At 42.4% G+C, this 26,646-nt stretch overlaps 2 protein-coding genes across 6 annotated transcripts; both read right to left on the reverse strand.

Annotated features, from left to right (window-relative positions):
* Window positions 1-9,674: 9,674 nt before the first annotated feature.
* il2rb (interleukin 2 receptor, beta) lies at window positions 9,675-18,569 on the reverse strand. Its single transcript, XM_037089520.1, has 10 exons — window positions 18,294-18,569; window positions 16,954-17,048; window positions 16,399-16,543; window positions 16,131-16,197; window positions 15,510-15,603; window positions 15,213-15,358; window positions 13,913-14,093; window positions 13,639-13,744; window positions 13,474-13,552; window positions 9,675-11,144 (listed from the first exon to the last, which is right to left on the reverse strand). Exons 1-10 carry the CDS (start codon window positions 18,296-18,298, stop codon window positions 10,371-10,373), a joined length of 1,692 nt encoding a protein of 563 aa, XP_036945415.1. The 5' UTR covers window positions 18,299-18,569; the 3' UTR covers window positions 9,675-10,370.
* Window positions 18,570-18,657: 88 nt separating this feature from the next.
* On the reverse strand, window positions 18,658-25,851 carry LOC119014309 (testis-expressed protein 33). 5 transcript variants are annotated; one of them, XM_037089347.1, is made up of 5 exons: window positions 25,764-25,851; window positions 25,490-25,636; window positions 25,238-25,355; window positions 24,014-24,124; window positions 18,658-18,788 (listed from the first exon to the last, which is right to left on the reverse strand). In XM_037089347.1, the coding sequence occupies exons 2-5, from the start codon at window positions 25,532-25,534 to the stop codon at window positions 18,775-18,777; spliced, it is 288 nt and encodes a 95-aa protein (XP_036945242.1). In that variant the 5' UTR covers window positions 25,535-25,636; window positions 25,764-25,851; the 3' UTR covers window positions 18,658-18,774. The 5 variants fall into 5 exon arrangements, 2 of the variants coding, with proteins under 2 accessions (XP_036945242.1, XP_036945241.1); XM_037089346.1 differs by lacking the exon at window positions 18,658-18,788 and adding an exon at window positions 23,709-23,887; XR_005072931.1 differs by lacking the exons at window positions 18,658-18,788; window positions 25,238-25,355; window positions 25,490-25,636; window positions 25,764-25,851 and adding exons at window positions 23,709-23,887; window positions 24,640-24,781.
* Window positions 25,852-26,646: the final 795 nt, after the last annotated feature.

Below are 26,646 nucleotides of genomic sequence, written 5' to 3' on the forward strand. Positions count from 1 at the left end.
TTTATCTATTTCTGACAAGGTGTGCGCTAATGCTATTAGCTTGGGCCTCTGGAGACTTGAATTATACCAGCCAAGCTGTACAGGGCCGATTTATGTTATTTTTATGATAGTTTAAACATTTCAAATGACGTCCCCATCTTCTGCTCCTCCATTGTTCAGGAGAACGATGCAATGCTGTTGTTGCCACGAGGCTCCAGAAACTGCTACTTTATATCGGCATGGGGGTGAACTGTTCCTTTAACTGGCGGACAAACTCCTCCGGGTCTATTCACAAAAGTCACTAAACTCCCGGTCACCCTCCTCTGGGACTGCATTTCCTCTGTGCTGAATTCCTCCATTCTCCTCCCATCTGCTGCAGCCACACACGCAGCGAGAGGCTATAATCTGAGCAGTTCCAGACCCAAATTAAGACTGTGATGCTGCGCTTCAGAGGCAGCTGCGAGACAAAATGCAAGCAAGAGAAACCTGTGATTACAGCACAGAGTACAGGGGATACACCGGCGGGGAAAGAGAGGAGGCTGCAGTGAAGGAGGTGAAGCATGAGAGAGGGACAAGGCGGAGGACTGGTCACTGAAGAGCTCTGTGCACAACCAGGCAGATGAAACTATGAAATGATCTTCACAGATTCAACCAAATGATTAGAGAGTACGAAGTATATAAATGTCTGAATTTCTGGACCAAAAGGCCGAACCAAAGAACTGTCAGGCAGGATTTTCATCTCACTGTTGGTGCACCTTCTTTTATCTGTGGAATTTCTCACAGCGTATTGGGCCTTCGCTTGATTATTTTTAAAAGCTGCGACTCCCAACTTACTTTTGGCATGTGACCTTTAAAAGGAATGTTTCAGCATTTTGGGAATTACAACAATGTTATTTTTGACATCTTTCTAACTTCAGTCACAGACGTCTGAAGAGGAAGTCTTTATGACGGGCACATTTTAGCAGAAGCTACCGGCTAGACTTAAACCCCGATCCTAAACCTCTGTAGACGTGCACGTTACCAGACGAGTTATACATCAGCTGTACCATGAGCAGGCTAACGTTGAAGTCTTTTCAACGCCACGCAAAGACCTTGAATAGACGTCTTTTGGATATGTTTTTGCTCAGTGGGCTCTAACATGTTTTCTGGCAAAGAAATGAAAACATCGATAGCACTCTATTGAGAAATGGAGGGGTTTAGCTTAGCTTAGCATAAAGACTAGAGACAGCAGCTCCTCCTTTATCGGACAAATTTGTTGTAGTGTCTCCACTTCCTGACTGATCAGCAGCTGAACAGACAATGGATAGTAACAATCTGGAGGGACATAGGGCTGTATTTCAAGATAGAACAACATATTTGATAACCCGCTGGCCTCCTATAGACATCAGCTAACAAACAAACAGAAATATCAGCAAGGAAGTTGTTAAATGCTGACGTTGGTTATCCCGTATGTTGTTTGTGGCCCAGTTTCCCTTCAGAATTTTACTATTAATCACCTCTTTAGCTGCTGATCAATCGGAGAAGGGAAATGATGATGACTCGTCAGATTCTCTACATTTATACGACTTGCAACCTGGAACACACAAACAGAACGTTATCCCAGAATTTGTGCTTCTCACCCTGAGCGTGATATATACCGATCCTTTTTGAGCAAAGCCACCATAAAGATGTTCTCCTCTCAGATCACTCACATTTTATCGCTTTTAAAAGTGGGGCAATTAAACCAAACGGTATTTCAAGCGTTGGCTTGGAGCCACAATTTTTCAGCCATTCATAAATCAACCTGGCGCACACATGGACAAATATGTGTGTGAATATATGAACTGACCTATTTACTCACTTGACCGGACGCCCATTAACTGTACACACACACACACACACACACACACACTCTAACCACTTCCTGATTCCCTCTTAATTGAAGAAAACTGCCAAGGATGCAGCGGAAGGTGAAGTAAGTCTTCCGCGACCCCTGATGAGATTGTTTGCGTGTAAAACGCCGTCCTGTCGGAGAACAAGAGTCAGAATGTGTGCACGTGTTAACACGAGCACAGCTGTTGGACATTACCGCCAGTGGTCCCGAGGGTTTCCTACACTGTTATGCACTTACATCAGAGGAACATTCCTCTGGTTTTTCTGGTCGATGTAAACTTAGGGCCTAAACTAAGTGACCCGTCTGACACCACCTGATGCAGCCTCTGCTATCTCTCTGTAAACACTGACTATCTGTTGTCTTTAGGAGTCAGACACTCCCCTCCCCAGTGGGGCTCATAATTCTCTCGGTTCCGTCTGGGTCCAGAAATGCTCTGGTATTCTATTAGGTGGTGTTTTATTTGGACGCACTGCAGTCTTAAATCAGAAGTTCTTATTAATCCCTCTGTTCGGTGTCTGTTTTATGATCTCCAGCAGCAGCATCACACAAAGCCACCACTGCACTCATCTGATTCTTTGCTCGCTTTGACCGCGAAGTCAACTGACCTCTATTTCACCCTCCAGGTGAGCCATGCTGCTCTTCTCGGCTGCTGTTTTTAAAGTTTAGGAATCAGATATTTGCACTTTCCTATCTTGCGGCGATTGGCGACTTTTGGTGCCAGAGGCATAACAAAAGAAACATATTGTTAGCGGCTGACATAATCACGGGGCATCACATTCACAGTTTGGTTGAATTCCGACCTCAGATATTCTTGCGGTTCAACTCAGGTACGGACACTTGGCGAGCACACTGTGAATGTTCAGAATGTTAAACAGTAAATGCCTGTTGACCAAACTAGAAGATCAGAAATCCATCCAAGGTTAAGTGCAAAGCTAACACCAACAGCTGGTTAGCTTAGCTTAGCATAGCACAAAGACTACAAACTGGGGGAAACAGCTAGCAACAAACAAAGGTAACGAAGGTATACCGGATATAATGTGCTCGGCAGTGATCTACATAAGTACTGCAGGATGTTTTTGGTTAGCTTTGGGCAGATCCAGAGCTGTTTCCCCATCTTTTCAGAAATTATGCTAAGCTAAGCTAACTGGCTGGCTAGCTGTTTGCTCTAGCCCATTAAGCTAACACACACAAGAGTGGTATCGAACTAATCCTGTCATCCTCTGCAAGAAAGCGAATAATGCCATTTCCCGAAATGTTGAACTACTGATTCTTCCTGTGAAGATTTAGTGGCATGGAGCGGTGAGGTGGCAGACAGTAACAAACAAAACACCCGTCACCTCACCTTCTGTATATATAAACGGCTCATTCTAAGGTTACAACACAGCCATTCTTAATCTATGGTGATCATTCATTAATGACAGCATAATTATTAATATTAAATTCAGATTCTCCCAGTGGCTCACACTAAATCCTGCACACTGGTCCAAGAACCACCATGACAGAAATAATATAAATGTCAAATAATAATATTATTAAAGGGATATTCCGGTGTAAATTTAATCCATGTTCTAACACACCTTTAGCATCCTCAGAAACGACCGCACAACAACAATACACTGCAGTAAATGGATCCAAGTATAAATCGCCATCAAAAAGCCACAAATAATGCTCAGAACAGCACCAAACTTCAGCAACATTACAAACAGGATTTGTCAGACAAGATAAACAAAACTCACCCCCCTTGTTGTGGGGAAGCCCTCTGAGTCGATTACCGAGTGCAGTAGAGTCCAGCAGTAATGATATTCACTGAGCTGCGGAACTAAACTGCACTCGGTAATCGACTCACAGGGCTTCCCCACAATGAGCCTGCACCTGGAGAGGTGAGTTTTGTTTATCTTTTCCGACAAAGCCGGCAACGATATCAAATGTTTGATGCCTTGAAATATGTGCTGGGACCCTGTTTGTTTGGTGCTGTTCTGAGCATTATTTGTGGCTTTTTGATGGCGATTAATACTTGGACCCATTTGCTGCAGTGTATTGTTGTTGTGCAGTCGTTTCTGAGGATGCTAAGACTACATAAGCTAGTGGTCTGCAAACTTTATCTCTTGAGGGGGGGTCGTACTCGGTGCCACGGTGTGTTAGAACATGGATTAAACTTACACTGGAATATCCCTTTAAAGACACAGGGCATAGGCTTTGGAATATAAATAGTTTATTGTCATGGTTTGTGGTTGTTTGTTCAGTAATTTCCTGTTTTATGTTGTTCCCTCCTCATGTGTCATGTTTTTCTTCACTCTTCCTGTCTTTGTCTTTTTCCCTCCTTTGTTTTTGCTGGTCACCAGTGTTTCTTTTGTTAATTAGTCCTTCTGTATTTAAGCCTGTGGTTTCTCGTCACTGATGGTTTTTTTGTTCCCTGTGGCTTCTTGGCTAAGTTTTAGTATTTTTCTTTAGTTAGTCTTTAGCTCTTTTGCTCGTTGCTTTTTTTTTCAGTGCCAGCCTTTTCCTCATCTGCTCTTTTACTACCTGTATTTAGATTTTTGGGGGGATTTCAGCTTTGTTGATAAGTCTTGGCTTTTGTTTTTAAACTGTCTGTCACTGGGTCTTGTGTTTTTTAGCTGAAAACACAAGATTTATAGTGATAGTTATAGTCATCCACACCTCTTTATATATAAATGGCTTGAACAATGTGTCTCCTTTGCCTTCAGAACAAGCTGTTCCTGGTTATCCTCATTGCTCTGTTACAACCGCTTTTATACGTTGGCCCTGACTGATTCAACCCCTGTGGTGGTTGTGACTGCTGTGTCTCCTCCTGGCAGCAGAGTTCTGGCTCTCTGTTACTATTCCAGGTAATGAGGAGGAAACACACAGTCACCCTGACCCCAGATGCTCCCATTCCACTGGGAGGCAGATCCAAAACAAGCCAGCAGAATTTACAAGGAATGTTTTTCATTGTCTCTCTCTCTCTGTTTTATGTGCTCCCTGTGTCTCCCTCTCCATCTCCTCCGGCCAGCTGGTCAAAGCTTCCTCATGGATCGACCCGAGCAAGCAGAGGAAATCTAAACAGGCCGAGACTGCAGCTGGATGAAGGCCTGACGGTCCCTCGCAGCACACTGAAGGTAATATTTATTGAATCAGTGTGCAGGGACTGCATCAAAAATGATTAATATGCCAGTGTTCAGCTACGCAGACAAGTCAACAATCAGGTCCCAGAGAGCGGAAGGTTTGCTCAGTTACCTAATGTCACCTAGTGGCAGAATGAGCACACTGCACCACACATCCTGCAGTCCATCCTGTGATGTGAAGATTCAACTTAATTATGATCTATAACAACATTTTATCTGCGAGCCCTTAATTCTACTCACAAAAAAAAGCTATTTAAACGGATGGATAAATAACCAGCCAAGTCAAAAATTAAAACTATATTGGTGGTGAAGAACTGTGTATAGGATGAGTTGCGTCTGAGGGAAGAAGCTGCTCTGTAGGCTGGTGGCAGGGCGAGCAAACTGTGGCTGTGAAGAGCAAAGAAACGTCCTCCAGTCTAACAAAAGATATTCACACTTGAGTAAAAATCAATAGCAAAGACAAAGTACGAGGTTCATTTTATCAAAGATACAGGATACAGGTAGAACAATCATTGGATGACCATTCAAAGCCAAGATGATCAGCACTTTGACCCAATATTTGTTCTATGTTTATACTTAAATATTTGTGTTATTTATCCAAACTAAATGGTTGTGATCTGTTGTTATGAACTCAAGCTAAATGCTACGGCATAATCTGTTACCGTTTGTTGATTATCGTGTGCATTGTGAAGTTTTCACTCTAAATGACTGTGAAAGTGTTGAGGCAGAACTTGAGCTTGTTGTGTCTGTTCACCTCATGTCTTCACTTTTTATTTTCAGTCGTGCACTCAGGATTTCTCCATTTGAAAGCAGAGGGAGGGGACTATTTATTTTTTTTTTTTTATCGAGGAGAAATTAAAGGTGCACAATGTAGTTCTGAAAAAAGAAATTCTAACTCAGGTTACATTTACAACATTAACATGGTGATGATTAGTTTGATTCCACAGATTGGTTTGATATTCAACTGTCTTGTTCAACAGTGCACCTTTAAAAAAAAAAAAGCTTTTAGTTTTTATTATTATTCTAATCACATTTATGTCACTAAACATCAATAATTATAACACAAATTCAATGAATTGTCACACTTTTTGAACAGATTGGATAAATTGGTCAATATTATCTTCAGATCTTGTCTGTCTTTGGTTACTCTGGAGACTGCAGGTGAGGCTACAGACTGGCTCAGGGGGGCAGAAAACTGAAAAAGGACAAACATTCTCCCGTGAAGTATCAGTGCATTTATCTCAACATAAAAGTTTTGGGAAACGGTTAATGTTTGTTTTTTATCAGCCTGATTTATTCCTTTTTTTAAAAATCTTATTTTGATCACTTTATTTATTTTCTTCCTCCAGCATTATTTTCTTTTCATGTGCTGGATTCCTTTTGTAAAGTGCTATACAATGTTATAATTATGATTATCATGATTATGATACATTTAAATAATTGCAAATAAATAACATTTGTGGGAAGTCTTCTCTTGCTGTATTTTGTTTTATTGTATTTTGTACGGTTGCCTTTTCTTTAAAGAAGTTAGGAAACCACCTTAATTTAAGCAGACTATTGCATTTAAGTTGTACAAGCTAAACAGCTTTATATGATCATTCTGAGGTGATTAGATCCTTCAGTTTATTTCAAGTGGAGTCACTTTGTGTGCTGTGCTTAATTTATGCACTTCAATTGCGTCAGCTTTTCAATTTGGGCCAGCATCACCGGCCAGCGAGCTGCGTTTTGAGTAACAACAGCACATACTGCATTCACTTTATGACAAATATCGCCTCTCTTGTGTGTGAAGTGTCGTGGCATACTTTGGGTATGATGTGTTAACAGCTGAAGCTCTTGTGAAATGGAAAGTAGAGAGCCGGAGAAAGGCTGATGAAAAGCAGCCTCTCGGTGCGCTTTCTTACTGACATGGCTAAATATTGTGAATCCTCTGTGAGGTGAACGGATGTTGCTTGGTTGTGTCGGAGTTAAATGTCAAACCACATTCTAATACACACGCTCACACTCTCTCTCTCTCACACAAACACACACACACACACACACACCACCAGGACCACCTGACAGGACATGTAAACACTCACACACATACAACGTGGGCTCAGTCTCTCACACACGCTCACTCTCTCTCACACACACACACACACGCCCACCCCTCAGCTCTTCTTCCACAACGACACAGGAAGTCAAAGGGTGACCCATTTCTACCAGAGGTTTTTTTTTTTTTATTTTGTTTGGTCTCTTGCACAGATGTCACCGAGTGCAACGGAAATGTACTGCATGTAGAGACAGAAGCCGCAGCATTCATCAACAACCTCAACGATTGACATGAATCTACAAATAGCAGTCTGATAAATATGACATGAAATCAGTTATACCTGTGCGCACCATGCTTCACGGTGGGATACTTTAACCAGATGCAGCTGTACTGCTGGATGGATGACCTGTTTCTTAAATAATGATTGATGAATGAATAATGATTTTCCTCTTTCGACAGCGTGAGATCACTTGTAAAAGACGTCCAAACAAAATGAGACATGAAAGAATAAAACATTGGTGGCAAACCAGCTGCCTCGTTTCTGACAGCAGATCAGTCCAGACTAAAGTCAACTCGGTTAATGCTCGTTTGTCAGTTTCATACCCTTAAACATCAGCCCAACAGCAGACGTCACACAGGATAAAATATCATCTGATTCAACTGTAAAGCAAGGCTCGCATGCTCTGTGTTAAAGACAATTCATTAGCATCTTCATCGTCCAAACACATTTGAAGACATGTTTCACTGCTTCCAAAATCACAGACAGGAAAAAAGATAAAGTAAATATTCACCCTTAAATGATTTTAGTTATTTTAAAGAGCTCCCCCTACATTTGTCTTTGCAAGATTGAGCTTAAAGTAATAAAAAGCAAAGGGCAGTGTCATTAAAGGGGCTCTATGCAACAATTAAAGCAATTTACATGCATTAGTTACTTTTTTTGTTGCCCATATGTGAGCAATTTGCAATGCGCAGTGAAAAATGAGGCCTTCTCCGTCTCGAGCCTGCAGTTGGTTTGTTGAAGTTGGTGAACGCTGCCTCTCTCTGCTCCGCTATCAGAGAACACCAGCAGCTGACGCCAGTTTAGAAATGGAGGCAGCTGACGTGAGCAGACCACTGATTTCCAGTACAGCAGAGAACTCCCACAGAGCCCCTTCACAGGGTGACTTCGATATAATATTCAACCTGGACCCTGTTCGCCAATCTTTTTGCGTCAAGGTAACTGGAAACGTCACAGATATGATTCCTACAGTGTAGAAATCTGACAAAGAATCAAGGAAAACGATTATCTCAAAGTAGAATAGACTAATCACTTCAAGTTGTTAAAATGTTTTAGCTCGTGCAGCTGGTTTAACTGAGGCAAATGGTTTACTGGCTTTTTAAAAGTAAAGTCATCTTTTAAACTACAGTGTAGAGACCGATATTTCTGTCGAGGAACAAGATCCTCAGCAGCTATCGCTCTCGCCAGAGCCGCCAGACTCCATCTACAGAAACGATCATTTTTACCGCCCTTTATAAACACTTCAGTCTCAACTGTTCCAAAAAACACCAGCTCTTCAAAAACTGTCCTCACCATGTGTCCCTTAAGACAGAAAAAACCTTTGAAAATCATGTCCAGGTTGTAAAATACCGAAGTTACCTGTTAATAACTGACAGTAGCATTTAGTTTAAAGTCTACTTTCATGCCTTGCTTTGCAATGTTATATCATATACAGAATACATTTGCACGCTAACGCTAATAACGCACCCTGAAACTTAAAAAAATCAACTTGAAGTACTTGTTAGGAGTCCTACATTCAAGAACGAGGTATTGTATATTACTCTACACATACACCAGTTAATAATGACTCTGCAGTCCAAGTAAGTTTATCTGAAATTCTGTTTTGACTCTCATGGAGACAGATCTGTGCTACATAAACTGATATGCATGGTGTATTTTTACAATTGATCACACTACTTTGTACTGTGTTAAAGGGGCTGCTCGTTTTACAATCGAGCACAGAATCGGCTCGTTATTTCTGTTTTGGCTCACTCTCACCGCGGTGCTGTATGCTAGCTGTCCAGGGGTGAGACAGCATAAAAGGTTAGTGACTAGCTGTTAAGAGTAGTGAAGCATTTAGCAGCTATCGTGACAGATATTTCTCTTTAAAGCTGGTGGAGACCAAAAACTGAGTTTGAAGGAAAATGTGTTTTGGACCTTAACTTATTAGGTAGCCAGAAAGACGACTCAGCATAAACTGGAACATGCACACGTGTAGAAAAACTTACAGTTATGAGGGGATGAAGTCAGTTATTTGTGTTCAGCTTGTTGTTAGTTCCAAAAGTGAACAAATATTCATCAGTGAAGGTTTAATTAAAGGAGACTCATCATGCTTTTTTGTTTCCTTCAGTATCTCACATAGGCTGCTCCTCAAACGCCTCGTCAGTAGGCCTGCCTTGAATTCTGTGACTTTGTGACATTACACTACACCACAGAGTCACACATTTGCATTATGTATGCTTAGTGGCTACTTTGGCACATAATAATTGATTTAACACAGCTGCTCTGTTGTTGTTAGCAGTGCTGGCTCAGGCGTGATGAGTGGACAAATCAGAGGAGACTGTTCAGGAGGGGGGTCTTATACAGACAGGAGCTAAAATTGATTATTCCAGACACCAGCAATGGACGGGATGAAAAAACTGATGTGTTTTATGAGCACCAAAGCATGTCAGCCTATTCTAGTTGTAACTCAAACCTTAACATTTGCACAACATGTCTCCTTTAAAAATATGCAATTTGTAAAAATGTCAAAACCGAACAAGACATATATTCTCTGGAGATGCTTGCATCCACAGTCAGATTGCTTTTAAATGGCGTTGAAATATAGAGATGAGGCATTATCTAATTTGCATGACTTTCCATAACAGACATCATAACACTGGAGAAAGCTCGGTTCATTGTGTTGACATATCAGAATCAAAGCTTTTCGCAGAGAGAACTTTGGATGTCTCTCTTTACCGATTAACAAATCTGAAAATACTTTCAACAAAAATACACTTCTGGCATGTTTGAGGAATAAAATGTGAAGGGTTATGAATGATACATGAACAAACCCCCTCTGTGAAGACAATAGATAAGAAGTGCTACTGAAGTGGAGCGTTCTGGCTCAGAGTGTGAGAAAATCTTGCTCTGAGAAAACCGCTCTATAGAAACATATTGTAAAACTCCATAGGTGTACTATTTTGGACGAAATGGTGAATTACCGTAAAACTTCCCCACTGCTATCTGCACCGCAATTTTTTTTTTTTTAACAATGACACCTGTAGCATCTCTATATAAACCTAATATGAGAGAAAGGGCTTCTTCCAGATGCATTTTAAGTAGTTTTCAGATGGATTTATTGCTGAATGTTGTCTGCAGCTCTTTGAGCGTCAGATAGCCTGTTCTACAGGGCTCCACGGGCATGGAGGTAGACCTACACATGGCACTGGCCAAAGGCCACGCTGCATAGCTACTACTGGCAGCTGCCACGGGTGTATCTACCTGCTGACTACTAGAGGATTCCTGAATCAGACTCTGAGCATTAGGAGGGGGCGGAGCTGAGGCAGGGGGACACATCTGGGGAGGAGGATGTACAGGGAGGATGAGGAGAGGAGAGGTCTGGAGAACATCTGAGACCTGTTCCTCTTCTACACCCTCAACATTTAAACCTCCATTGTCCTCTTCATCTTCCTTCCCAATGCCAAAGCCAGAGTCGGGGCTCTGCGGCTCCCTCTTCAAGCTCTCATAGGTCGGACAGGAGGTGAACGAGAGGCACAGGGAGAGGTGGAGGGGGTGGCTGTTGTGCTGATTGTGGAAATCATCCTTGTAGGTGAAGTAGGCAGGATTGGGGTCGGATCGAGCTGAGCCGCCGGAGGAGCTGGACAGAAAGTAGCCTCTGTTAGAGAAGTCGGACAGAGAGGAGGAGTTGTCAGCGACGCCGCTGGTGTCCGAGCCGGCCGAGGGGTAGCTCTTGAAGTGGAGCAGGGCGCTGGTGGAGCTGGAGGAGGGGAAGGTGGAGGGGACCACGTCAGAGCTTTCACACAACTCAACCGGGGAGATGTGGTCACATGGCTGGGCTGTGAAGAATGAGTCGGGGCCCGACAGAGGATTCAGCCATTTCTGGTGAAAAAAGGAAAAGAGATTTAGAGTCGAAAACACACCTGAAGAGTGATGTGTGTGTTCTTAAATTCTGTAGTAAGTGTGAGTCATTGTCAGAAGTTGATATTTATGTGAGTGTGAGTTTGGAATACAAGCAACAGACAAACCACACTGAGAAGCCTCTGATCTTTTTGTGGTTTAAATGCTTATTTTTTTTCCAATCTGGGACACTCAGCGGTTGCTCTGCTCTTTTTTACTGGTAATTGCTGTTGAGCGAGCGAGTGACATCCCCTGACGTCTTATTAACCTGAACCAGAGCTGCAAGCAGAAAATAGGCAAGGAGGTCATGCATCAACTAAAGGCCCCCCTGACAGCAAAGACTCTACTTCCTCAACCTTCCTGCCTGTTTGACTGGGGAGGCTTGCAGGGGAAATATGCCCGTTTACGTTTCACCATGTTGTGACCCTTTTTGTAAATGGTCGCATTTGTTGCAGCAGAACCCCAAAACATCTGGACCCTATACTTCCCATAATGCAACAATTAACATGCTCTCCCTCCCCCTTTTCCTGCCTGGTAAACGGCCTCATCATATAAACTAGACACCTGCTGTTTGCAACACAGGCTTCCTGTTATAAATTTCTCCAAGATAACCCCAATAACATCATAAACAAAGCCCTAGGAGACAATAAACAACTGTTTTCACAGGCTGCGGGGCACTCCTCAAGAACAAAAACTCAAATAAAATATGCGACCCAGTACGATCGATGAACACATTTACCCCCCTCTTAGAAATAAATCAGCAGTGTAGAAATCAGTCGGGTTTTTTGGAAAAAAGATGAGTCAGCAGCCAGGCTTGTTGCTAACTTGTTGTTGTGACAACGGCACCATCAGCTGCTCTGAATGCAACCCAAAACATGCATGCTGGCTAAACTTCAACTGCGGTTTTCTGTCGGGAGACGCGCTGAGTTAAATAAACAATGAGAAAGAAAAAGCACAAGTAATACATATAACTTGATATGACTGAAGGTCAATTCTGCTAACTGCTAGGCTAGTTTTTTCAGTGTATAATGCCATAGGCTTATGCTACAATGGTGGTTAGCAAAAAGCTTTTGTTTTAGGTCTCAGTGATTGTTATCGTTGAGTTGAATTTTATACTTTAGTTTAATATTCTCGTTAAAAATAATTTATGTGAATTAACTGAGTCAGTTTAAATGAAATGTTATAGCACTTAAAGGGTAACTCTACCAAATTTTACACATTAAAGTGTGTTTACAGGTATCAGCCAGAGCTACTGCATATGTGAAAGAAAGTAGTATAAATGCTTTTGTGGCACAAGAGGGAGCTGCATGTGATATGATAAATTGCCATCAGGGATGTCACTCAGTGTCTGTGTTGCATTATGGGTAATGTAGGCACAAGCATTTGTAAAGGAAGCACAAATCTGGGGAAAAAAAGTTGATGCTTCTGGTTCTGCTGTATCACTTTGGAGACTACAGAGCCAACAAAACATCTGTCACTTAAAGTAAGACATAAATGTACAACTTTAAATGAAGTGGAGTATTTTTTGGAGTGGTACTGCAATAATTTCTCAGCCACTCTTTGTATTCGGTTACCAGGCCTACAGTATGCAGGAGGAAGACTTGACACAGCAGAATGAGAATGAGAATAAAACTGGTCCCAGCACTGGACCCTGGGGCACTCCAGCTGGGAGCGGTTGGAAAAAAAACAGGCAAAAACATGTTGGCCAACCAGATTTGCCAACCCAAAGTCATAGCTTATTGACTGGACTGCATCAGTGCCCCTGCAATGCAGAAATAGTTTAGCCCTTGTAACGTTTTACCCAGAATGCTTTCTGTTAAGTCAGAGAAAAAGGTCTGAATTCAGGGTTTAAAATCAAAATTCTTCTTGATTAAAGCAAGGATTCAGAAAAAAAATTGTGAAAATAAAGTCAGAAACCCCCAAAATGTTTACAGTGGCCCTAATCCTCTTTCAGAAGAAAAGGGTTGGTGTCACTTAAAAAACAAAAAACATGACAACCACACTGATCGAGCAATTTTGCTGTTAAAAATGCAATTAGACTTCACATGGAGTGACAAAGGAAACAGAATTAATTCTAATTCTGAGTTACAAGTAACAAGAAGTAACTGAATACTGATTTAACATTAATATTTATCCATCTGTCACTAATAATCATAATAGGCAAGCATACGTCAATGTTATGTTACCTGTGTGTATTAATAGTTTTTTGTGGTAACACCTGCAGTCTCTGACGCACATATGTCTAAATGTTCTATGTGGAATGACGCTGTGGTAAAAAGGATTCATATGCGGTGAACAGATTTCTTTTTACCTTAAGGTTTCCCCCGTGGACAGAGTGGAGAGTGTGGAAGTATTTTGAAGGGTTTGGTACCGGCTTCTCTTTGTGGAGCCTGAAATGGTAAAAGGGAACATTAGGTTAGATATAATGCATACATGCAAACACACACATGTACACAAATAACAGCTTCATACTCACCCTTTGATCGCGCAACTCCTGTAAATGACCAGCATTACAATAAGGAATAGAGAGAAGATGAATATCCCTCCCCACGTTATGAGTTGTGTCTGATCCAGAAGCCATTCTGAAACACAGAGCTGATGTTACACCGTGTAAATTACATCAACAAGTACAGTCAGTATTTTCCCTCATTAAACTGAGAACAGTAATCATGTTGAGACTGATATCAAAAAGCCTGTGAGCAGCATTTTTTTTATTGATCCAACAACCTGGAAATGGAAAGTGTCATCACCTTCTTCCTGTGGCACGTCCTCCTTGTTTCTTACGACCCAGGATGTAATTGGACTCCAGTTGCTCCAGTGGCTATGATCCAAGTCAAGGGGGAGGACTCTTACCCTGACATGGTAGTGCCCATTTAGTTCGTGAGAAGGTATTTTTAGCGTTGATGTTTGCCTGGACATATTGCGGGCCTCCTGATGACAGATGAAAATCAAATTAGGTTGTTCAAATAATGTCATTGGCAGCATGACTATCTGGATGGCTCTATCAGTCGGTCCACTACTTTGGTCCATACTGAAACATCTGACAAAGTTTTCTGCCCAGCAACTGGCTGTTTTCAGGTGAAAACCATAAAAGCCAACTGTGAATACAGTTGCGCAGTTAGAAGCTAAAGGCCAAAATATTTTCTTGTGAGTTGGCAGAGACCAAAATCAGAGCTTCAAGAGAGTGAATATTGGATTTACGTTCACCATAACAGCTAGCTAGCTTGTTTGCTAACAAGATTGCAGTCTTGGGGAGTAATGGAATAAAGGGATTACGTAATCAGGATACAGGTTTACTGTATTACAGTAAAGTTACAGAAAAACAGGTGTAAGGTGTAATTAGATCAGTAGCAACCGGTATTACAACTTTTAAAATAAGGAATGATGTACGATAACATATCCCTTTCCCTTTTCACTTAATTTCAGTTTATTTACTAATGTTTCTCTTCTCTTTTCTTTATTCCTGCAGTAATGCAAAGGAAACAGATAATATTATCACGTTACACTACTTTAATATTGTAATACCTACCAAGTAGATACTTATACAGGCGACACGTATCTGTGTGCAAGTGAAATTCTTGAAGTAGGCTATCCTCCCAACCCTGCGAGTATGCCACACCAGTTTAAAAGGGAAATCGGTTGCTGCTACAGCTTGTTTCTGCTGCCCCCAAGTGGCAAAAAATAAACAACTGCAACTTCAATTTTGTATGTTAAACCATCATCAGTATACAATTATCATCCAACAATTTGGTGTTATTCCGTGTTTGATGCTTATTAGCAAACGTTAGCATGCTTACGCTCGCAAACAAGGACGATCAGAGGACTAAGATAGGGACCTTGGAAACATCAGCATGTTAGCATTGTCATTGTGAGCACGTTAGCTTGTCGTTAGCTCAAAGTACAGCTGCGACTAAATGCTGCCTCACAGCACAGCTAGCATGGTTACAGTTGTCTGATTTTGTGCCTATCATTTATAGTTTTCTCGTAAATATGAGCTATATTTTCATAAAATGTCCATTCATGCATGCATGTATGTCCAAAGGCACCCACCTGCCATTTTTGTCCATTCTCTCTGATCTGAATGTGGAATTTAAAAGCTTTGATGAAGTCTGAGTGAGGGCTGCCTGTACTCCATGATATCCAGGTGTCAGTGGCAGTGCTGTTCACAGTGGGAGCACCTGGAGGATTCATTTTGACTTTATGCATGCACATGCACACACACACACACACACACACACACACACACACACACACACACACACACACACACACACACACACACACATCAAATGTCTTCACAAATAACTTTACAAGAAAAAGTTAGCTGAGGAAGTATAATCCACTCACTGTGATTGCATTGAACATATCCCTCCATCTTCTCCACCAACGTGCCATCACACTCCATTTTGATGTAGGGCATGACTTTGAAACAGTCGAACATCTGGTGGGACAGTGACGACAGACATTGTTCGGGTGGAGCAACGAGAAGACGTGGCGTTTAGCTTTGGATTGAGATCGTTCATTATTGTTGCGTTCATTTTTTTTATCTAAAGAAGTAAGGATTTTAGTTTCAGCATTAACTAAAATTGTCAGCATAATGTGGAGAAATCAGAGTTTTTTTTTATGATATCATGGCATCCATGTATTGTGTTGCAGAGATAACTAATGTAGTTAGCACGCTAACCAGAGAGCCACAGCACCTCCAACATCCTTAAACACCAACACTGTCCAGGTACCTCCGGTCTCAGATCCCAGTCCCCAGTCTGGATGAACGGCTAATCGAGCTTACTAACCAGCGTTAGCTACGTTTAGCAGGTGATGCTGCTGCTTGATCGTTTTGAGTGTAAATTCGAAAGCTGGACAATTCTTATGTACTGCACCTTTAAGTACAAGACATGTTTTGCATTCTTTTCTTTACTAAGACAAGATGTTTACATCTTCTTTTTCACAATACTGTTGGTGACTTACTTGATTTTCAAAAACAAAACTGCAGCCTGAAGGAGAGTTTCCATGTTGTTCCAGCTTGCAAGATCGACTAAGAAAAAAAGAAAGAAAGGGAGAAATGATCATCATGTTCTGCAGATTTGACCAACTGACGAGGCTGCTGGTCATCACGTTTTTATCTCCAATGCCCCCCCCCCCAAAAAAAAACACCCACAAAGGACAAGGCAGAAAATATTTCTCATCCGTTATATTTCAGAAAGCAGAAATGAGTATAGTATCTCTAAAACCTTACATCATTTCGGTGGGAATTTTCTTGTTGTCCTTGTGAGTCAAAATGGTCTTGGCACCGATGATCAAACAGTTGACACCAGGAGCCACCGGAGCACCGTTCCATTTACAGCTGACGGTGCTGACCAAGTCATTTACGCAGGAGAGTCCTTGAGAGATACAAACCAACAGAGAAGAAGAGAGAGATGATGGTGCCTGTATTTATTGGCTGACTTGTCCTTCAGCAGACCAGTTATCTCTTGGCATGCAAAAGTTGCAATTGCAACCCTTGTAAAGAAAATTGAACACAGAATTTTGATATTTACAATATTAATGAGACTCAGAAACTATGTTGTCCTTTAGGCTCAGTTAGTTTATTCAGTCATCAATCAGTTTGTTTAGGCATCGAAAAATCTGCGCCTTTAAAATTTTGTCATTCATAAATGTGTTGTGACTTGCAAAAAAACCCACTTGTGCCACTTCACTTAGAAAAATAGCAAACTCACCAAGTATTGTTTTCCATCATTTGCACCTAAAGGTCAGTAACTGTTTTTATTATCAACATACTTGGAACAAATACCTTGTGAGCCGGTGTGAGAGTGAGCTGCACCCACTGAAACCAGGACCACCAGGACGCACGAGGACCACAGGATCTCCATGGCCACACCAATATGACTGTGAACAGAGAGGATGGATACATACTGAACAGCAGAATGGAAGAAAGAAAGAAGAAGAAGAAGAAGAAGAGAGTGGAGAGTGTGTGTTAAAAACCTAAACCCCCCCCCCCCCCCCCCCCCCCCCCCCCCCGACAGACAAAGTGCTGGTCATGACCACATAGTTCTACCTCGGTATGAAAATGTTTCTGAAACCTGGACCTTGAAACTGCGTCAGCCAATCACCATGAGCGCGGTGTCGTATACTTTTGAGAGTTAGAAATCAATACAGATCCAGGGCGAGCGAAACACTCATCCTGAGAGAAGGCGGCAACGATCAGAGCTACATGTGAAACCTGACTGAAAAACACTGACACCTGTGCTGCTGCACCACAGAGAGCACATCAAGTGGCATGCAGCAAGAACTGATTATTATTACGCGTCAAGGTTTAATGTGGCTGACTACTGCTAAAAAAGTCTGAAAAAAAAAGATAAAAATATGAATTTAAATATCAGGGTTCAGATTTTGATCTTCTGACTTGTACATCAGCCGTATAAAGTCACACAATATGTGATCAGTTTGAGTCATCTGGTGTCGGCGGTTTTTCCATCAAAGCCCGGCCTGAGTAGGACTATCATGAAACAAGCAGACGTGGCACCGCGCTTGATATGCATATTATGACGCGATGCTCAGGGGAAACAAAACCGCTAGTTCTGAATAATAACAGCATGTCGGGAAACCTTCATAATATCCTCTTAATAACAGACGCAAGAGCCAAAAAGAAGCCGCTAAATCGGGTGCATATAGATTTTTTAAAATGTTGATTAAAGGGGCACTATGAAGTTAAAGAGAGGAAATTTGAATATTTACAATGTTAATAAGGTAATACACAAATATTAACTGAATCAACAAGCTGGGGAAAATAAGGTCCCCAGGACTCTGTTTGAAGCTAGAATGGTGGCAGGGTCCGCCACATATAAACAAAGTAAAATAGTATGAAACTGTGCTGTCTTTTAAGGTCAGTTTGTTTATTCAGTTTAGTCAGTCATGAACATGAAGAGAGATTATTTATTTAGTTTGTTCGGAGATAAATAAAATTGAGCTATTCTTTCTTGAATTTCGTCCCCGACAGGACATAGTGCTCCTTTAATGTGCATCGTCCCTTTCAAATAAAATCAAATAAATTAAAATAAATGCCATATGTCAACAGCTGGACTTTTAAAAAAAAAAAAAACATCATCAGCAACAAAAGAAGTGATACCGTACCTCATGCGCGTGGGTCAGTAAGAGTCACAGGGGGTCCCTGAGAGGAAACTCATCGTCGTCCCCTCTTCTGGACTGACGAGTTTGGTAGATTTCCTTTTCTTCTTTCTCTTTCTCACTTATGCAATCTCTCTCTTTCTCTCTCTCTCTCTTTCTCTCTCTCGGTCTTTCTGTCACTCATCCCTCCATCTCCTCACTCTTGCCCCTCTCTCATTTTCTTTAAAGTGCCCAGTGACATTTTCCACTTGCGACCGCAGCCTGTGTCTGGGGCTGACAGGAAGCCTCATGGTGCAGTGTGTGTGATAGTGAGAGAGAGAGAGAGAGAGAGAGAGAGAGAGAGAGAGAGAGAGAGAGAGAGAGAGAGAGAGAGGACGTGCCGTGGTGGGGAGGAGGAAGAGGTGGGTAGGCGAGGGCTGCTGTTGAGTAGAGCAGAGCGCCTCCTCCTCCTCCTCCTCCTCCTGCTACCTGGACCCCATCACAGCTTTTAAGGTAATTGCGCTGAAAACAAGAAATACAAAAAAGGCACACCACATCCGGTTTCAATCACAACGTCAAGTGGGTTGCATGAAGAGAAAACCTGCACGTCGTCCTATGAAGTGGTTTCTTGTCAATGAAACTCAGCTTAAAATGATGATTGGGAGGATAAAGAGGCTAAAGCATCCACATTTAGAACCATGGGGGTTATTTAAAAATGCAAACACACACACGCACAAACACGGGTTGTAACAGCGGCAAAACCGCTGCTGTTACAGCCGCAACCACTGTAGACGCATATAGACCGTGTACTACTCCAGTGCTTCTATACAGTGAGCGAGGAAAAGAGGTTAAATGTTCAAGCACGCAGCTGTCTTTCCACTCAAAGGTCACCATACGTCTCCTCTGTAGCCACAGGCCCCATGAGGTCTCCTCTGATTGGCCGTTAGCCCGTCCATCGCTGTTATCTCACATGAGAGGAGACTTATACGAGGGGATTTCTAAAAAAATGTAAAATTTTGTCTCCATCACTATGCACTGCCCCAGCTTACTGCAAAAACAAAGGAACGAAAAAGGCTTAAGGCGCTTCCGCATAGGCTTCACTTTTCAAACAAAGTATCAATAACTCGGGAGTTTTTATAAAAATCCAACAAAACCCTGATAATTGCATTGTACCTTATCTGTGGTGGAAGGTTTACATACGATCGATGCTGACTGCACTCACACTTGCTTGTCAAATGTCAGAACGTGAATGTGGCACAGTGAACCCAACAGTTAAGATCAGCGCGTTCGTCTCAGTCCTGAAGTTCAATGAAGGGCTATTGTGCAACGTTGTGCACAGACAAGCCGCAGAGCATTTTCACGCACACGGCGACGCCTGTTGCAACACAACACTTTTGAACTCAGCAGGTTTTTGGGTGCTTGAGTGGGTTCAGGCCCCGCAGTAGGCCAGAGGGTAATCTGATTTACCACCACCCCCCAACCCCCGCAAGTTCCTGCAGTTATATAGGTGTCAGCATCAGCAAGCAGAGGTAAGAGGGGAGACGAGGGCAGTGGAGGGTTGAAGTGTTTGAAGGAGGCGCAGGAGGCAGAAGAGCACACGGCTCTCGCCGAAAGGTCAAAGTCCGCGGTGCCTGAGGCGGGAAGCTGGCAAGCAGACCATAGTGATGTTTGTGCTCGGAAGGCAACAAGAAAAACAGTCTCCATCGACAGACCACAGAGGCAGGGAGGGGGTTTCTCAGTGGGGAGGAGGTGAGAGCAGCAGCAAGGGAGGACACACTCATGCTGCAAAACCTGTGGCTCAATATAAATGAACACATGATGCAAGTCGCTGGCAGAGGTGTCACACTCAGTGATAAACAAACAGCTGAAGGAGAGTTATGACAACTAACTGTCACAAATTAACGCTGTTTACTGACTCATCTAATGCAGAAGTCAGATTCCTGTAAGCAGGGGCCAGAGTTGACTAAGCTCAATATCCTGTGGTGCGGAGGGCGGCATACGAGCCCTCCACCATATGATTCACATACAATACCTGAACACACTTCACACAAGAGGCGGTGTGTGTCCTTGGCCATGAGTCAGCCCTGTGAGGCCGTTGCTGTGGTTGCACAGCGGTGTTTTGATCTAAATGCAAATGTTATCAGGGTAACAACACTCATGGTGAGTGCTAATGTGCTTTTTCACCACGCTGACCATTTTATTTGGCCCGTTGGCATGCCAACATTTGGTAGGTAAACTTGAGGCGACCTCAGAGAGTGTGAGCTGTCACATTTTTTCACGTACCTTACACAGAGGTGGAATGTAGTTATGTACACTTACACATTTATTATGCTTAACTGCAGTGTTTAGGGTACTTATACTTTGAGTTTTTCCATTTTAGGTATCTCATTACTTCTCTACGCAAGATTTCAGCGAAAAGCATGACGACATTCATCTGACAGCTTTAGTTAATACTATTCTAGTTATCAAAACTAAAAACAACCAACTTAAAAACTATGCTGTCTTATTATAGAGAGTCTCTGGCAGAACAGGAAGTGGCTAAATTTACCAAAGCAACAAACAGGGGGATTCCTGTTCGCTGTACATTAAGGATCCTGTTAGGATAAAGTTGGCAGAGATACCAGAACTTTTTTTCTCTCTTTTTACCTCATGAGCAGGAGGAGGAGAGACAAGGTTTACTGATCATACAATCTGTAACAGTGGTCACTGTTGGACAATAGAGCTGTATTTTAATAGAAACATATAACCTTTGACATGATGATGCTTCTGTGTTATGTTGCACATATACACTATATTGCCAAAAGTATTCACTCACCCATCCAAATAATTTAAATCAGGCTTTCCAATCACTTCCATGGCCACAGGTGTATAAAAAAAACAAAAAAAACAAAAACCCATTAGTGAAAGAATGGGTCGCTCTCAGGAGCTCAGTGAATTCCAGCGTGGCACTGTGATTGGATGCCACCTGTGCAGTTGTGAAATTTCCTTGCTCCTAAACATTCCACAGTCAACAGTCAGTGGTATTATAACAAAGTGGAAGCGATTGGGAACGACAGCACCTCAGCCACGAGGTGGTAGGCCATGTAAAATGATGGAGTGGGGTCAGCGGAAGCTGAGGTGCATCATGCGCAGAGGTCGCCAACTTTCTGCAGAGTCAATCGCTACAGACCTCCAAACTTCATGTGTCCTTCAGATTAGCTCAAGAACAGTGTGTAGAGAGCTTCATGGAATGGGTTTCCATGGCGGAGCAGCTGCATCCAAGCTATACATCAGCAAGTGCAATGCAAAGTGTCAGATGCAGTGGTGTAAAGCACTGGACTCTAGGGCAGAGGAGTGTTCTTTGGAGTGATGAATCACACTTCTCCATCTGATGGATGAGTCTGGGTTTGGTGGTTGCCAGGAGAACGGTACTTGTCTGACTGCATTGTGCCAAGTGTAAAGTTTGATTGAATGGGGATTATGGGGTAGGATTGTTTTTCAGGAGCTGGGCTTGGCTCCTTAGTTCCAGTGAAAGGAACTCTGAATGCTTCAGCATGCCAAGAGATGTTGGACTAGTCCACACTCCCAACTTTGTGGGAACAGTTTGGGGATGGCCCCTTCCTGTTCCAACATGACTGTGCACCAGTGCACAAAGCAAAGTCCATAAAGACATGGAGGAGAGATTTTGGTGTGGATGAACTTGAACAGAACACCTTTGAGAATTAGAATGGAGACTGAGAGCCAGGCCTTCCTGTCCAACATCAGTGTGTGACCTCACAAATGAGCTTCTGTAAGAATGGTCAAAAATTCCCATAAACATTCCTAAACCTTGTGGAAAGCTTCCCAGAAGAGTTGAAGGTGTTATGGCTGCAAATGGTGGACCGACGTCATATTAAACCCTATGGATTAAGAATGGGAGGTCACTTATGTTCATATGCGAGTCAAAGAGTTACTTTTGGCAATATAGTGTAGCTACCAAGTTAGAATGCTAGCCAGCTAGCGCCTCACTTTCTAGGAGGAAGCTCCCATGCAGGCCGTGTAATGACTACCCCTGTCCCCCCCAGCTCCCAGTCCTAACCTCTAGCTGCACCGCTAACTGTTCTTACTAGCTAACGGCGGCTACAATTAGCAGCTTACAGCAGTTACTGTGATGATATGCTGCCTTGTATTTGTTTTTTTGACCGTGGTCAGCTCTGACATGTTATACCTTTAAGTATGTTTTGATTAAAATATTTTGGGACTTTTCCTGATGTGTGTCTTTTCCTGTGTTCTTGGCTACTTTTACTTAAGTACGAGATCTAAGTACATCTTCCACCAGTGGCTTTACATAAACTAACCATCGACTTGCCACATTATGGAGCTAAAACAATTGAAGCCTACAATCTGATGAGTGAGATTATTGTAGTTTTAAAAGTTCAGTGGGCTCCATGTGGCACCACCATGTTTCTATACCAGCCCAGAACTGACAAACTAAACTTGCCTGGGCGTTAGTTTTCCCTTCAGCTTTCTTTTTGTGGTTTCCGTAGCAGTTGGAAAGTACAGTTCAGTTAGCAGCCACATCACTGCCATGATGCCACTAAATCCCACACATTGGACGTTTAAGACGTGCAGTAGGAACCTTTTCAGCTGCACACTTCCACAAAGAAACGCAGTGTAGCGGGATAATTAATCTGAACTACCTCTCTACAGGTCATTTGACACCATGTGAGAAGTGCCTCACATAGAAATACACCCAGCATCGGCTCCATGCGATTCAAAGATGAGTTTAAACAAGGAGTGCCTGTGGATCAGCACTGAGCGGACACCTCGGCGTTTGTTTGGACCGCTTATTGCGCAGCGTTAAATCATTGTGTGCACTTTAAACAGTCCCTGCAGACCGGATCACTTCTACAGAAAACACTTTATAAATAGGTGTGACTTGGTAGGAGCAGCAGCAGGTAGTGACAAAAAGCAAGTTTCAGTGGTTTCTATTGAAACCACCTACGTTCTGCTGCCTTTACACATCACACAAGGAGACAAATAACCCCCTCAGCTGCTGGTGACATTCAGCGGTTAACGTCCTTCAGTTTTAGATTGAGTAACAGCCTCTGTGTTTTGCGTGCTGTACAATCTTGAGGTGCTTCGAGTCTCCCATTTTGTTTTTTTGTGTGCCCTATATTAGACTGCATTATTGAGAAGAAAAGGCTTATTTATGAATATCGGGTTATCATTTTTTCCATCTCACATTTTAAAGCATCAATGTGCACACCATGCTGTTGCTACCCTGCCTCAACAGCAACCTGATCAAACTGGTTCAACTCGAACCCACAGGATATCACAAATACCTTTTATCTAACCAATAATCTTCTCAGTGGTATTTAATTTGTAACCTTCATCTTAGTTGTTTATTGGGAAGCAGCACACTTACAACATGTATGGTTTTAATGTTTTATCTTAGCATTTCCAAAATAAGCCAAGGTGTGAATCACAAGGGGCGGTGTGTGTGCGTGTGTGTGTGCGTGCGTGTGCGTGTGTGTGTGTGCGCGCATGTGTTGTGGTCTCAGGGTGAGAAGCAGGACATTATTTCACGCTGCCCTTTTTTTCCATCTCTGTCAGTAACTTGTTCAGTTTCTGGTTCATGATGTTTCTCTCTGTCCACTGGACTGCAGGCAGGCCGCAGAGAGGCGTGTTGTGAAAAAAATAGTTAAAAATTACAAACAGACCACAACGGTGACAGACGGACCAACGTGAGACAGACAGGGGGGACAGGACGGAACATTAGTGCGTACCCATTTCATCCGTCTTGTGGCCGTACCACCGCTGGGGGTCGGCAGGCCAGGCAGTCAGAGGGTGGCTGATGAAGGAGTCCTGGGTGACGGACCGCCATGGTGAAGGAGCGCCTGTAGAGACAGAGGGTTCACTGGGCTGAATTCATGTGAGGGGGGAAAAAAAAAGAGTGAAAAAATCTTGTTAGCATGCTAACATGCTGATGTTAGCAGATCTAAAGTTAACCATGCTCACCATCTTCGTTTGACGTGTGTGCCTGTTCACACTGATTTAACTCTGAACACAGAGTTTGCAGAGACTGATGAGGATGCGATGATCTTTTAAGTATTTATAACTATAAATTATTGGTTAGGCACAATTATAGTGCTTAAGCTAATAAAGATTTTAAATCGATACTCAATAAGCTAGGTTTTTGCTAAAAACGAGAAGAAAAAAAAACAGAAAGAAACAACAAACAATTGTTCTGAAGCTACCTCCCAGCCCAACCTTCCCTGGATCTCCCAGTCTGGACTGATAGATGTACAGCTAATCGGCAGCAGCAGCTGTGGTTAGCGGTCTGGTTTACGTGTCGCTGCTTGTTCGTCCCGAGCACAAACTCAAATAGCTGGACAATTCTGACATATTGCACCTTTAATTCCTGTAGCTCAGAAGCTTGAAATTTGGACCTCTGGCTTGGACTTGAATGCAGAATGTGTTCCCAAGCTCCACTATGTGCTCTCCCAGGGCTCCTTTGTTCCCAGGGTCCTACTGTATGAACCCCAGATCTAGGATTAGGGTTATTTGACCGGAAGGTCCTAAATGCATGTTACATTATATTGGGGAATTTAAGACCCTGGGATTATAGCGCCTGGGAACAAAGGACCTTGGGAACGTATGACGCAGGGAACAGAGCTACACCTCCAGCATGGGTGTCACATAGTGCAGTGTGTGTGGCAACATACACAGCTGAATTATTCAGCAGGGGTAAAACAGATTGTGCTTCAGCTACTCAGTGTTTTGTCCATGTGGCCACTCCCTGTAAAACAATGTTTACGTCATGTATGATTAAAAACAATATGACATCAGTGTGGTTGAATTATAACTGGTTTTCAATATCACAGAAGCCATAGCCTGGTCATTCTAAACACAGTCATTTTTCCTGTACATGACCCTAAAACAACTACAAGAAATAAAATAAATAGTTTTCTTTCTACCAGGAGTGTAAAGACTGGACTTTGACTACACACCTGGAAATGTGTTGGTGCGCAGACTGCGGCCCAAGCTGTTGTACGACGAAGCTGATCCAGGATCAACGTAGTGTGGAAGTGACAGGGGCAGCACCCGAGGGCTTTCTGCTGTCCTCACCTAAAGAACAACATGTACAGCGGAAATCATAACCAGCAGCACAAAACACATCGATAACATGCATCAGCAGCAGCAGCAAAAAAAAAAAGAACAAGAAAAAAAAAAAAGGAACAGAAAAAAAGTAGGTTTCTCACCTGCGTCTTTGCCGGTTGTGTGTCTTTTTGTCCGATTGAGGTCATGCTGAGATAATAACCCGCAGGAGGAGCAAAGCCACAACAAAAGGTGTTAGATTTCTCAAGAACATGCAAGAACACCCGAGAGCATTACATCAGGTTACACCTCTGGACAAGAAAGAGGAAAGACAGAAACTGAGATAATAGAAGATACAAAAAAATAAATAAATAAATAAATAAAAAAATCTGTGAAGGGCGCACAGACTCTCAGTTGTTATTTTATTCAGTGCCATACTTGCAGTGCTCAGATGACCACAGCACGCGCAGGAAGGGGGGAAATATTCCATAGGAAATAATATTTTCTGGATCAGTTTTAAAACCTCCTTGAAGTCACTTCTTTTGATACTTAACGGTGAAAACTGAAACACAGAGGGTTTGTAAATGGTCACATTGTCCACTGCAACACGAATGAGGTCACTTAATACAATTTGTGAGCAGTCATACATCAAGTGAGCAACCTGTGCTGAACTGAAATGAATATGGCAGTAAGATAATGTTCCATGTGTTAAGACAGCGCCTCTGTGTAATTTTATTTAGAGCCAATCTTTACATTTTAATTAAAAGGTCCTGTGTAGTATTTAGTGCCAGAAATCAAACATAATACTCATTTTACTGACTTCAGTGGATAATCACACTGATAATTATTGTTAGAATGAGGCGTTTATATCCATCTTGATTTTTTGCATTTTCAGCAACTGCTGGATTCAGTCTGATCCTTCACACTGCACTTTTAAAGCTGCTCTGACAGATATTTCACTTTAAAAGCATACCAAATGACAATCTAGACAACGTGAAGAGGGTCACTCACACTGAAGAGCTACCTTCAGCTACATGGAGCTTTGTGCGTCTCATTTCCTGTACTGTTACAAACGTTTTTCAGAGAACACGACTTTGAAGTCCGCTGAACATTGCTGCTTGGCATCAAAAAAAGAGACCAATAGTTAGCCACACAGGTGACCGAAACACAGGAATGAATATCAGTAATTAACAACCTGTCAGACCTGTGAACAACTTAAAGGACAGAGAGAAACTTTATTCAGGTATTGTCAAATATGACAAATATAGGGTTTAAAACTCTGACCTGTTTCTACATGATTTATCTTCAGGCATCTTGATTT

Source organism: Acanthopagrus latus, chromosome 23 (assembly GCF_904848185.1).
Source record: "Acanthopagrus latus isolate v.2019 chromosome 23, fAcaLat1.1, whole genome shotgun sequence".
Classification (NCBI taxonomy): domain Eukaryota; kingdom Metazoa; phylum Chordata; class Actinopteri; order Spariformes; family Sparidae; genus Acanthopagrus; species Acanthopagrus latus.

Excerpts from the sequence above, each read along its gene's own strand:
- LOC119014309 (XM_037089346.1), bottom strand. The coding sequence starts at position 25,534 with ATGACCTCAATCGGACAAAAAGACACACAACCGGCAAAGACGCAG. Across the intron at positions 24,125-25,237 it reads GCGCACCAACACATTTCCAG|GCGCTCCTTCACCATGGCGG; the intron begins GTGTGTAGTCAA and ends CTGTCTCTACAG. Across the intron at positions 23,888-24,013 it reads CCACAAGACGGATGAAATGG|TCCAGTGGACAGAGAGAAAC; the intron begins GTACGCACTAAT and ends GCCTGCCTGCAG.
- il2rb (XM_037089520.1), bottom strand. Across the intron at positions 16,198-16,398 it reads AAAATTCCCACCGAAATGAT|TCGATCTTGCAAGCTGGAAC; the intron begins GTAAGGTTTTAG and ends TTTTTTTCTTAG. Across the intron at positions 15,359-15,509 it reads ATATGTTCAATGCAATCACA|TCAAAATGAATCCTCCAGGT; the intron begins GTGAGTGGATTA and ends GCATGCATAAAG.